A 13,548-nucleotide genomic window follows, 5' to 3' on the forward strand; every position below is an offset into this window, starting at 1 on the left:
CTTGAGGACCCAGCCTTTACCCCCCCCCCCCCCCCCTTAAGGACCAGCGCTGATTTAGAAGATCTGTGCTGGGTGGGCTCTACAGCCCCCAGCACAGATCAAATAGCAGGCAGAGCGACCAGATCGCCCCCCCTCTTTTCCCCACTAGGGGGATGATGTGCTGGGGGGGTCTGATCGCTCCTGCCTGCGTGTGGCTGGCAGGGGCACCTCAAAGCCCCCTCCACCGCAGGATTCCCCCTCTCCCTCTCCTCCCTCCCTGCCCCGGAGATCGGAGGCTGCACAGGAACGGGTCTGTCCTGTGCAGCCTCTAACAGGCTCCTCCCTGTCATGCTATAGCAGCGTTGTAAAAATGTAAACAAAGCGGATTATTTCCGCTTGTGTTTACATTTAGCCTGCGAGCCGCGATCGGCGGCCCGCAGGCTATTCACGGAGCCCCCCGCCGTGAATTGACAGGCGCGAGCGGCTGTTTTCTGATTAATTAGCCTGCAGCCGGCGACGCAGATGTGCGCCGCTGGTCCTGCAGCTGCCACTTTGCCGACCAGCGTTATGAGTGCGTGGTCGGCAAGTGGTTAAAAGTGGGTGAGGTTAAACATTATTTTAACAGTCCCCATTCCATGTTTTCAATTTTTTAAATTTATTTTAGTATTTATATAGTGCTGACATACAGAGTATTGTCTTGTCACTAACTGTCCCTCAGAGGGGCTCACAATCTAGTCCCTACTATAGTCCTATGTCTATGTATGTATTGCATAGGTGCAGGGTTGCCCAATAGGTCGATCACGACCGCCGGGTGGGTAGATTGCGGCCTCATAGCCGCGTCCCATTAATTTTTGCGGCCGGCATCTGTAGAACACGGGGCCGCGTCCCATTAGATTCTGGTCTCGATTGCGGCCAATCAGGGGAGGAGTTACGGCGGCAGCAGCAACTTCACAGACTGATCGGTTTCATGCTGAAATCGATTCACAATCTGTTTGCAGCAAAGGAAGCCATACCTTTCAGATTTGATCAGAGAGGGATCTATCTGTTGGTCGATCTGATGGCAGATCGACCAGTGTATGGACACCTTAAGATTGCTCTGGCTGTGCACCCCTCCGGCCACACTGCAGAGGTGCATGAACAGCCCGTGTCTGCGAAGGAGCACAGAGCCACTTGTGCAAGGCTTTTTTTCTTTGTGCATGAGTATCTCTGTGCTATTGCACAGGTACAAACCCTCCATGCACCTGCGCTCATACGCATAGAAGTGCAGGGCTGCAAAGAAGAAGAGGGTCCCGGATGGCCGCAGAGGAGTTCTGGAGGTACTGACTTAAAGTGAACATCCGGACTAAAAATCGACTCAGCAGCACTGAAAAGGCTTGGTGTTTCTTGAACAGTTTCACAGCATCAGAACTTTGTTTCTCTTATCCAAGCCTCATTTTTAGCTGCACAGAAGAAAACTGCCCGGGCTTTTTTCCCCTGATGCTGTGCCAAGCATGATGGGATTTCTGAAGTTGTTGCTCTCGTTCTGCTGTTTTGGTGCAAATTTTTTTTTTTTTACATTTTGAATTTGACATTTGAAGCCTAGCGTGTGCAGCTGGGAGGGGTAATCAGGATACAGGACAGTTGGAACTGTGTCTCCTGCTCCTTGTCACTTCCTTTCAACCAAAAAGATGGCTGCCCCCATGACAAAGATGGCAGCCCCCATGAATCACAAACACTTGCCTGTTCTTTTAAAACAGGGTGGGTAAAAAATTATATTACCTATCTATTCTAATTAACATAACTAATGTAACTTAATGACAGTATGTTTGTTTAGGCTGAAGTTCCCCTTTAAGCACATAACTTTCTACTTTTAAAGTTACAGGTGTTACTTTAAACTAAAGTAAAAAGAAAAGAAGTAAAAGAACCAAAAAAAAAAAAAAAAACACATTCCTTTCTCAGTTCCTCTGCTGCAGTGCACAATGACCCACTGCCTACATTTTTGCAGACAGCAGACACTTCTGCCATTTATCAAAAAGAACAGCATAGGGGCAGCACGGTGGCGTGGTGGTTAGCGCTCTCGCCTTGCAGTGCTGGCTACCTGGTTCGATTACCAGCAAGGGCACTATCTGCAAGGAGTTTGTATGTTCTCCCTGTGTCTGCGTGGGTTTCCCCCAGGAACTCCAATTTCCTCCCACATATCAAAAACATACAGATAAGTTAATGGGCTTCCCCCGGCGCCACCATAGGCCGTAATAGGAATTACATCATCCTGGAGGGGGAATAGTATTTAACACGGCCGGGAACTTGTGCAGAAGCAGGATCAGCCATATACCGGCTTTATCCTGCGCCCAAGTCTCCTGCGCCGATATCTCTCGGACACCAAATTTCGCCCTAGACTATGATGTATACACTACATGATACATACATAGACATAGGACTATGGCATGGATTAGATGGTGAGCTCCTCTGAGGGACAGTTAGTGACGAGCCTATATATACTCTGTACAGCGCTGCGGAAGATGTCGGCGCTATATAAATACTAAATAATAATAATAAAATAATAACAGCATCCATGCTCCACTGTAAAGGGTGTGCGTTGCGATGCAAAGCACAGGACATGAAAGGGCCCAAACAAAGAGTCTTTGGGCAAAATCGAAACTTCCCTGAAACCAAGATAAACTACATGGTGAAAATTGCAAATTAATATGGTAGCCGTCAATGCCTTTGTCTTCATTGCTGTTTTATTATGTCAATTACAAAACAGCAGATTTTTTTCTTTTTTAAATCTGAAAAATATTTATGTAGATATGTAGTACGTAATTTGTAGAGCTTAGAGCTCCACCTGCTGGTGTGGCTGTCAAGGCCGGAAGCAACAAGAAAGGCTTCAATTTGCTGCAGTCCAGTAAGATTTATAGTTTCATAGTAGACAGCGAGGTCCAGAGATCAGTCTCAAAGTCTGTAGCCATTAGCCAATAAATGCCATCGTCCTAATTCAAAACTTGTTGTTTCTCCAAGTCTGGGGACTTTGCAAGAATGACTACCATCAATCCTTATTCATTGGTTCGCCGTACAAAATGGCCGCCAGTCTAAGCCTTGTAGACCAACAAGCAGAAGGCAGCACAATCCCTGGCTGGGCGAGCGGCTGACATCACCTGACCGGAGCGGAGACACAAGACGTCTATTAACCGCCGCGGCGGCAGCAGAAGCCAGGAGCCCGGTCTCCTCTCTAAACACAACAAACACTGGGGCTATAAATTACTAAGTAGATTTATTAATGGAATTTTCATCAAATCAGGGCTGTGCAGGACTCCAGCTTAGGCTGCTTTCCTTGTCTTATATTACAACTAAGTAAAGAAATGGGATACCCGAGTGTTTATTAGTAAAATGGACTCACTCATGTAGCTAAAGACTCTCCAAACTTCCTGCACAGGAGGGGCCGGGGTTATTTATACCCAGACTTATAGAAGGGAAAAAACAGGTAAACCATGGATAGAATTAAAATGAGCCTCCCTGTCTTCTAGAGTTCAAGCAAAGCTTCGTTATACGTCCCTGCAGGAACGAGCCGTGGCGAGGTGAACTGAGGACACCAGGCAGCTGCCTGTGAAACCAAAGGCAGGTAAGAGGTGGTACTGCGGGCAGAGGGTGCCATCTAGAGGTCAGCAAGTGAAAAGCAACTGCAAGCCATATGTTCCTGCCAGCAGCTTGAAGTATTCAAGAAATAATTAAATAGAAGGATTCCACTGAGTTTTATCAGTTATTGCAATTCATTTTCGAACACGCTTTTTGTCCTCACTCAGGTCTGCTCTACAAGACCACTTTAATATGTTCTTTGCGCCGCTTGGTGTGTCAGCCTCAGCTTAAACCACCTAAGTACCAGCTGTCTCCGGCCCCTTAAAGGATACATTAGCCCTAAAAGAAAACTTGTAACTAAAAAAGTTCCCCTGGGGGATACTCACCTCAGGTGGGGGAAGCCTCCGGATCCTATTGAGGCTTCCCCCGTCCTCCTGTGTCCCACGGCGGTGTCGCTGTGCCCCTCTGAACAGCGGGGATGTAAATATTTACCTTCCCGGCTCCAGCGCAGTATCGGCTCTCTGCTCGGAGATAGTCGGAAATAGCCAATCGCTGTCGGTCCGCTCTACTACGCAGGTGCAAGTCTCCTGCACCTGCGCAGTACAGAGGACCTGAAAGAGATCGGCTATTTCCAACTATCTCCGTGCTGAGAGCCGCAACAGCGCCCCCACTGGAGCCAGGAAGGTAAATATAACAAGCCTGGCAGGCTTGTCGAGCCTGGATTGCGGGACGCTTCGGGGGAGCCAGCGCTGGATTGCCTGCAGCTACAGGGGAGGGGGAAGCCTCATTGGGACCCTGAGGCTTCCCCCTCCCGAGGTGAGTACCCCCCAGGGAAACTTTTTCTTGTTACAGAGTCTCTTTAATGCTGTAATTGACGCCGTGTGTGTGGGGTGGTGCGCAAAGGCTTACCGCCCCTCCCGTGGCCAGGTGTTTGACTCCATTCATCTAAAAAAAAAGGTCCCGTTCCAAAGTAGTGGTCGGCTCAGCAGCAGCATGTCCGCGGAAGTACGCGTACACGCCCACGGAAAGATGTAGCCACGTGTGTGCCCTTTGACCCGAACAGACTGTGCGTGCATGCGCTTTATAAATAACAAAATAATTATTATTTAATTTATTCTTTACAAAAGCACTGTCTGGAAAGGATACATACAAAGATGACGGCCATTCCACGCCCAACCTGTTTGCACACTATTCTGGCAGTTGAATAATCCGAAGGTCCGCACACTCAATGAAGTTCAACATGATTTAATCCTGTTATATGCCTTGATAAAGTGGACCCCCAGAGGCCCTGAAACAGTCGTTGACCCCAGTGGTATAGCTAAAGATCTGTGGGCCCTGATGCAAGTTTTACAATGGGGCCCCCCAAGCATTCGATACATAACAATTGATACGGCACACCAAAACCTGCCAATGGCAACTACAGTGTCAGAGGTGCAAGAAGGGGATGGGGAACAGTTTGTTAGAGATCACTACTATTCAAAGTATCTATAGAAGTGATTATTATGAGCACAGGACCAATAGAGAGCTAATACTGTAGTTGAGGGAGGGCCTCTCAGGGCCCCTCTGGCCCAAGGGCCCCGATGCGGTTGCTACCTCTGCACCCCCTATTGCTACGCCCCTGGTTGATCCCCAGTGGCCTAGAAACAGTCGATGACCAGAATGGACACTTGGTGTACTATGTGAAAAAATCCCATAGAACTTCATTGAGTGTTTGGACCTTCGGATTTTTTGCCTTGTGGATTACATTGTCCAGCACCTCAATACAATGTATGGTGAGCAACTCTGCTTCTGCAATGGACTATTCTGGCAGTTGGACTGAGCAACTGCCATTCATCAATAGCTCTTGAACATTAAGAAAACCCTGAGAATCCCCCTTGAGGAGATATGCCTGCCCAAAACCTGTCAGTTCTGTCAGATTTCTACTAACTAATGTAAGTGACTGCAACCTAGGAGAAAAGTAATTTACAGCACATTTTACTTTGGAAGAAATGCACTTTTTATTTATGTATTTTACATTTTTTTGCAATACTTGTCCCTTAATACCCCAGCGCCTACCTCCTCTGCAGCTTCCTCATAGGTAGCGAAGGCCGTGTGACCTTCTTGCCAGAGGAACTCCCGGGTGCGCAGGAACGGCTGGGGGTGTTTGAACTCCCATCTCTGGAAAAAGTAAAGAAAATATCCATCAATGACCTGCAGACTGCACAATCCAATGTCCGGTCATGAGATCAGCACTTACCACAACATTGCACCACTGGTTAAGTTTGATGGGGAGGTCTCGGTGGGACTGCACCCATTTAGCATAGGCGGGATACATGACTGAAACAAATACAAACACAAGTGAGGAGGACTCGGTTGGTGGGTTGTGAAACGTTACCTCTTCCAGATTGAGAACGTCTCCTAAACTCTTCCCTTGTAGAGATGGGAAATGAGAAGCTAAAAATTCTGGCTTCATGCAAATTGTATATAGTTCGGAACCTGGTCAATCGAATGCCCTACCTGCAGTTTTTGACCTGCTCAATAAGGATGAGTGAGAACAAGGCCACCGCCTTCCTTCCGATGCATTCCACACTGCTCTCCAGCTTCTTACACTTCTGTCTTCTAAACTGGAACTTCTGCTGTGGAGGCAGAAGTGTAAAAAGCTGGAAAGCAGGGTGGAACACATCGAAGGGAGGTCGGTGGAGAGCTGACGCTGCTACTCTATCACAAAATGCGTGCAAATACTTATTGCAGACAGTCAGCTGGCTGCTGGCCAAAAATGCAGATTATTAGACTAAAGGTGCATACACACATCAGATAAAAGTCTTTGGAAAATGAAAGATCACAGACCAATTTTACCCCCTTTCATGTAGTATGAGAGCCATACTCTACACACTCTATTCTATGGAGCTGAACTCCCCATCAGATAAAAATCTTTGCAAGATGCTGCACACAAAGACCGCTGTACACATGCAACAGATCAGTATCTGCAAAAGATCCGTTCCTGCAAAACACATTCATAGTCTATGATATCTGCAGATCCTCATACACACCTTGTTTAACGGACAATTATCTGTAGATCAGATCCACCAGGTTGGATCTTCAGATCGGCAGATAATTGTCTGATCTGCAGATGAATGTCCATTAAACAAGGTGTGTATGGGATCTGCAGATATCATAGACCAGTGTTTCTCAACATTTTATTGGTAAGTACCCCTTTTAAAACAATGTACTCACCAAGTACCCCCTAGCATAGTAAACATTATCACAAGTACCCCTTGACAAATATATATTTAATGCTAGTACATGATAATTGGTTCTAAACTATTTCCAAGCATTTACTATTGCTTTTAAATAGCTAAAACACCAATTTGGTGTTTAAATAAGATTGATCATTTCCTACAACTCTAAATGTTTTATACTTGGTTAAGTATATAGAGCCCGAGTACCCCCTGGAACCATCAGAAGTACCCCCTGGGGTACGCGTACCACACGTTGAGAACCTAGGTCATAGACTATGAATGCATTTTGCAGGAATGGATCTTTTGCAGGAACAGATCTTTTGCAGATACTGATCTGTTGCATGTGTGCAGCATCTTTGTGTGCAGCATCTTGCAAAGATTTCTGTCTGATGGGGAGTTCAGCTCCATAGAATAGACTGTGTATAGTATGGCTCTCATACTACATGGAAGGGGGTAAAATTGGTCTGTGGTCTTTCATTTTCCAAAGACTTATCTGACGTGTGTACCCACCTTTAGGCAGTGATCTGCACACTACTTGGCTCTCCAGCTGTTAAGGAACTACAAGTCCCACAATGCATTGCAGGAGTCTGACAGCCACAGTCATGATTTATAAAGGCAAATGCATTGTGGGACTTGTAGTTCCTTAACAGCTGGAGAGCCAAGTTTGCAGATCACTGGACTAATGAGTCAGAGTCGAGTAGTCGGAGCCATTTTGGGTACCTGGAGTCGGAGTCCATGGTTTCATAAACAGAGTCGTCGAATGATTTTTGTACCGACTCCACAGCCCTGGTTTTACCGCGGCCTCATGACCCTTACCCCAATACTTTTAGCTATAAACAAACATGGACAAGCATGCAGATCAGATGCTTTGTCTGAAGTTAGACTGGATTGGCTGCATACTTGTTTCAGGTGTGAGATTAAGACACCATTGATGTCAAAGAGATTTGCAGTTCTGCCTGGCAACTAGTATTGTTTCAAAGAAAATAAGTATGGCAGCCTCTATATCCTAGTCTCTTCAGGTGTCCTTTAAATAAGAAAGGTGTGAATGGTGTTACAAGATCTGCTCAGTTTTTTTTTTCCCTACGTGGTGGACGTTTCCAGACCTGTACCACAATCACTTACCGGTTTCGCTTGTAGGCCGAACAGCGATTGGTTCTGCCAGTTCTGTCTTCCCGGACCTAGTGACCCACGCCACCTGCAGGACAGCAAAAGTCACTTACACAGTCATCACTAGCAATCACCAACGTCAAAGCTACCCACAATCACATGGCACCCCACATGTTCCACTAGCAGCACCCAGGGTCATATCGAAGAGACAAAAATATCCAGCCAGATAGCTACCAATCCCAATGCTGAATAGGACCTACAAGTGCTTTGTTTACACTGCATGTACAGATCCACAGTGCAAGATCCAACCTATGGGGCAGCAGCAATGTTTACATTGGAATCGTATTCTTTGCTGCCCTTACTGACTTCACTTCTAGCTTCATCTCCACTACCTGAAGTGCAGGACCCTCCTTGGTTACTCTGTTGTACTGGTCAAAGCCCTATCCCATACAGCCATATCAATCCCTGCCATGTACTGATGAGGATCAAAAGTCTGAAACAGGCTTTCTACATGTGGGGTTGATGAGGCTGTGTAAAATGTAAAGCTATAGGCTTGCTATACACCAGCGGTTCTGGATGCTAGCCTGGCTGATAGGGGCATAGAGATAATTTGCATATTCAGTAGCGGTGCATTGTGGGTAACCACAAATATTTACTTAAAGCTGAATTATTGCAAGTTTCCTTCTGTTTTAAGAAGGCAAACCACACCAAACAATGCTTTTTAGTAGGAGGGCTTTCGGTCTCTTTTAGCCCCCTATACATTCCTAGTGGTTTGGGTCACCCCGAGCTGCTTGGTTACTCTATTGACCCTCCTTGTAGCTCTGCTGCCAGCTATTCTCTCCTTCTGACTGACTGGTGTGGACACCACTTGATGGCTTCCATAAAAAGTAAGAATAGTGGGGGTTGTGGTGGAACAATTTACGGACAAGAAGGCTGCTTAGATTTGTTTAGTTTATAATATGTGGCAGTCACTTTAAACGATCATAAACAATTATTTCAGCCATTACCATTTATGTCTAAATACCATTAGGTAGCCATCCTCAGTATAAGTAGCCAATGTGTCCCCCAAATATAGGAAGCCAAAGTATCCCCCAGGTTAGGTAGCCAAGGTGTCCCATCAGTATAGGAATCCCCCTTCCATATAGGGCACTGGTGTCAGTGAGGATTTGTATAGCTTCCTGGTGCCTCCCTATCCCGAACACTCATAGACCTATAGATCAGTGGCGACCCGAAGGAAGAGCAGCGCACAGTAACCCCGCAGGACACTTCAAATGCAGGAAATAAACAATGACATCACTTCCGCATCCAAAGCATACTGCTTGGTCACCGCCCGCTCTCCCCTCTGTTCACGTCGTTGAACTTAAAGGACCACTTCAGCAAAATAAGTAAGCAGTTAAAATCTGTCAGAACCGACAGGTTTTGGACTAGTCCATCTCCTCATGGGGGATTGTGATGGTTTTCTTTGTGTTCAAAAGTTCAAAAGCATTTCCTGAATGGCAGTTGCTAGGTGTAACTGACAAAATAGTGTGTGCCAGTGATTAGGGAGGCTGGCTGGTATAGTTTTCTATTTTTGCAGTTAAACTGCCGTTCAGGAAATGCTTTAGTAAACAAAGAAGACCCTGAGAATCCCCCATGTGGAGACGGATTGGTCCAAAACCTGTCAGATTTTAACTGCTGACTTTATTCGCTGGAGTGGTCCTTTAAAGGATACCACAACCGAACGGTTGTGGTAAAATTGACTGCAGCACTGTGTAGGGTAAAAGGAGTACATACCTTCCGTGCCTCCAGCCCCCCTCCGTCTGCCGCCGTTCTTAGTTTATAGATGCCGGTGTCCGGCGACTTTCCTGACCCTTACCCCGGACATACTGCGCCCTGTGTGTGCAGTATGTCCTTCCCCCTTGCTTCTGGCCGGCGCATAGTGCGAGGCTCAGAAGCACGCTGTCCCCTTTTTTGCTGCGTGTGCGCTCCATTACACAGAGCGTCACATGCGACGCTCTGTGTAATGGAGCGCACACGCAGCAGAAAGGGGACAGCATGCTTCTGAGCCTCGCACTATGCGCCGGCCAGAAGCAAGGGGGAAGGACATACTGCACACACAGGGCGCAGTATGTCCGGGGTAAGGGTCAGGAAAGTCGCCGGACACCGGCATCTATAAACTAAGAACGGCGGCAGACGGAGGGGGGCTGGAGGCACGGAAGGTATGTACTCCTTTTACCCTACACAGTGCTGCAGTCAATTTTACCACAACCGTTCGGTTGTGGTATCCTTTAAAGGTAACCAGAAATGAAGCACCCTCATGTATTTCACCATATATATCAGTGGGAACATTAGAGAAAACACCTACCCTGCTCTCTGCTTCATCCTTCACTTCTCAGCCTGCTTATCAGCCCTGATAAAATCCCCGAAATCTGGCTTTGCTCAGGAATCATTATAGCTGAGTCTGTCTTCTCTGATGTCTTTTTAAGCCCAAGCCTGCCCCCTTCTGGCTCTGCTATAATGACTCAGCTATAATGATTCCTGAGCAAAGCCAGACTGAATGCTCAGTCAGGGGTTTTATCAGGGGCGATAAGAAGCAGGCTGAGCAGTGAAGGATGAAGCAGAGAGCAGGGTAGGTGCTTTCTCTATTGTCCCCACTGATATATATGGTAAAATACATGAGGGTGCTTTGTCTCTGGTTCTCTTTAAGTCTGTATTTGATTGACAGGGAGACAGCAGCAGTAACCATACACATCAAAGCCAGGGCAGCCCTGGAAGCATGGGAGGCCCCTGCAGTGGGTGAGGCCCCAAGCGGACGTTCCCCTGGGCTAAACAATACCCCTGTCCATGCCTTAAAATGTGATAAGGGGTACAGTTTCCTTACCTCTGGTGCAAAGTCAGCAATGTGCGTCTTCTCCTTCTCCAGAGCGGCCTGAGACACAAACATGGGGAAATAGCAGTTCTCCACACCCAGCTTCTTTATCCCTGCATCAAAGAAGTCCTTAATGCTGTCCCAGATGGCAAAAGCCCAGGGACGCAGCACGTAGCAGCCGCTGACATCGTAGTACTCAATCATCTCTGATTTTGTGATCACCTAAGGGACAGAAGGCCAGTCAGAGAGGCAGCAAAAATACTTCCAACTGAGGAGGATATGTAGGCTGACATATTTATTTCCTTTTAAACAATGCAAATTGCTTGGCTGTCCTGCTGATCCTCTGCCTCCAACAAGCATGCAGATCATGTGTTTCTGGCTGAAATCGGACTGGATTAGCTGCATGCTTGTTTCAGGTGTGTGATTCAGACACTACCACAGCCAATGAGATCAGCAGGATAGCCAGGCAACTGGTATTGTTTAACTGGAAATAAACATGGCAGCTACAAAATCCCCCTCAATTAAGGTGTACTTTAAAACAGTCATAATACAATTTAACCACATTTGCTTTGTTTTGCTCGTACTATTTTATTATGCAGAACATATGAAATATCATTGGAATCAATCAGTTTTTCTAAATATTCATGAAGATGCAGAAGATCAATCTAGATAGGTGGTTGATTTATAAGTCTATGAATGGCTTCCTACAATCACGTGATCAGGTCTCACTTCTGTTTCCTGCGCAGGCTACATTAGAATGAATACAAGTTTAAGGCAAACCTTAAAGGGAAGATCCGTGCAGACTATAAAAACAAACTGCACTTACCTGGGGCTTCCTCCAACTACTGGCAGTCGATCGGTGTCCTCGCTGCAGCTCCTCTCCCTCCCGGCGTCCAGCGGTGAAGAAGCCGACCTCGCCAGGCCGGCTTCCGGGTCGGCTTCTATGTGCTCCACAGCGGGGGGTCACGTCGTGTAGAGACGTCATCGGGTCTCTACTACGCCTGCGCAGTAGAGACCCGAAGACGGCACTTACACCACGTGACCCGCGCCGTGGAGCACACATGAAGCCGACCTGGCGAGGATGGTTTCTTCACCGCTGGACGCCGGGAGGGAAAGGAGCTGCGGCGAGGGCACCGATCAACTGCCAGGAGCTGGAAGAAGCCCCAGGTAAGTGCAGTTTGTTTTTTATAGTCTGCGCGGATCTTCCCTTTAAAGTGGAACTGAAGATCTTCAAAAAAACTAAGAGTTTCACTTAACTGGGGTTTCCCCAAGCCCCCAGCAGCCTTCCTGTCCCGCAGGATCCTTCGTTCTCCCGCTACCAGCTAATTTCATTACCGCCGACTGCAACTGTCACTGCGCAAACCGGGCTACATGTAGCCTTCCTCGCATTCCGGCCCTGGAACGCTAAGAAAGCTACGTGTAGCCCAGGGCGAGCAGGCACAGTTGCAGTCAACTTACAAGTAACTAGCTGGCGGCGGGGGAACGGAGGATCGTGGAGGACCGGCGCTGGACAGGACGGCTGCTCGGGGCTTAGGGAAGCCCCCGGTAAGTGAAACGTTTGTTTTTTGAAAATCTTCAGTTCCGCTTTAAGCAGCTTTAAAGTGGGGCAATGAAAAGTGACAGGAAGCATCTGCCCCAATTCTAAAATCTAAACCAAAGCTGCATACAAGCCAAAATTATTAGTGTCTCATTGGCCATCTCTGGTGAGCTCCTCCGAGAGACAAGAATAAAAGGTTTCCTCTTGAAGAATTCTTACCTGAGAATACCAGTCTGCCAGGTTCTCCTCTTTCTTGGCCTCCAGCCCCAACCTGAATAAGGAGAAAACCGATAAAAAAAATGAAGTGCTACTATTCTGCAAGATGGTCTTGGGAAGCCCATAATGTAAACCTAAGAGGTACCTGGTCTGTTTCTTAGGACCTTGCCCATCTCCTGTTCCAGAGGAACCATCTCCAGGGTCTTTACTTGGCTCTTTCTTTTTCTGGCCATCACCCTGCTTGGCCTGCTTGCCTTGCTTCTCAGACTTGTTCTCTTTCTCCTTCTGCTTCTTGTCTTCTCTGGGCTTTTTGTCCTCAGAGCCTGCCGTGGCCACCGGCTTGTACTCCACTCCAGTGAGGGTCTTATATTGGGACTTTAGGACCAGGAGCTGCTTCACTGCAGCATCCACAGCTTCCTGCACACAAACAGAGTAATTAATATAGACAAATAGACAAGACAAATAACATTTATATCGCGCTTTTCTCCTGGCGGACTCAAAGCACCAGAGCTGCAGCCACTAGGACGCGCTCTATAGGCAGTAGCAGTGTTAGGGAGACTTGCCTAGGATCTCCTACTGAATAGGTGCTGGCTTACTGAACAGGCAGAGCCGAGATTTGAACCCTGGTCTCCTGAGGCAGAGCCCTTAACCATTACACCAGCCAGCCACATATAGACTTGCATGAGCCAGCCTGACAAACTCAGGAGGCAACAACCCAGCTCAGGAGGCAACAACCCAGCTCAGGAGGCAACAACCCAGCTCAGGAGGCAACAACCCAGCTCAGGAGGCAACAACCCAGCTCAGAAGGCAACAACCCAGCTCAGAAGGCAACAACCCAGCTCAGAAGGCAACAACCCAGCTCAGGAGGCAACAACCCAGCTCAGAAGGTCAGCAGGCAACAACCAAACACAGAAGGTCAGCAGGCAACAACCCAACACAGAAGGTCAGCAGGCAACAACCCAACACAGAAGGTCAGCAGGCAACAACCCAACACAGAAGGTCAGCAGGCAACAACCCAACACAGAAGGTCAGCAGGCAACAACCCAACACAGAAGGTCAGCAGGCAACAACCCAACACAGAAGGTCAGCAGGCA

General features: G+C 47.5%; 1 protein-coding gene across 3 annotated transcripts in view; it reads right to left on the reverse strand.

Annotated features, from left to right (window-relative positions):
* EPRS1 (glutamyl-prolyl-tRNA synthetase 1) overlaps window positions 1–13,548 on the reverse strand; it is a 147,568-nt gene that overhangs the window by 29,561 nt on the left and 104,459 nt on the right. For all 3 annotated transcript variants that reach the window (XM_068232914.1, XM_068232916.1, XM_068232915.1), the window contains 6 exons: window positions 12,600–12,871; window positions 12,458–12,509; window positions 10,714–10,923; window positions 7,869–7,941; window positions 5,765–5,844; window positions 5,584–5,685 (listed from right to left, as the gene is read on the reverse strand). In XM_068232914.1, coding sequence (XP_068089015.1) covers window positions 5,584–5,685; window positions 5,765–5,844; window positions 7,869–7,941; window positions 10,714–10,923; window positions 12,458–12,509; window positions 12,600–12,871 — 789 coding nt within the window. The remainder of the gene's footprint in view (window positions 1–5,583; window positions 5,686–5,764; window positions 5,845–7,868; window positions 7,942–10,713; window positions 10,924–12,457; window positions 12,510–12,599; window positions 12,872–13,548) is intronic.

The sequence above is a fragment of the Hyperolius riggenbachi genome, chromosome 4, assembly GCF_040937935.1.
Source record: "Hyperolius riggenbachi isolate aHypRig1 chromosome 4, aHypRig1.pri, whole genome shotgun sequence".
Classification (NCBI taxonomy): domain Eukaryota; kingdom Metazoa; phylum Chordata; class Amphibia; order Anura; family Hyperoliidae; genus Hyperolius; species Hyperolius riggenbachi.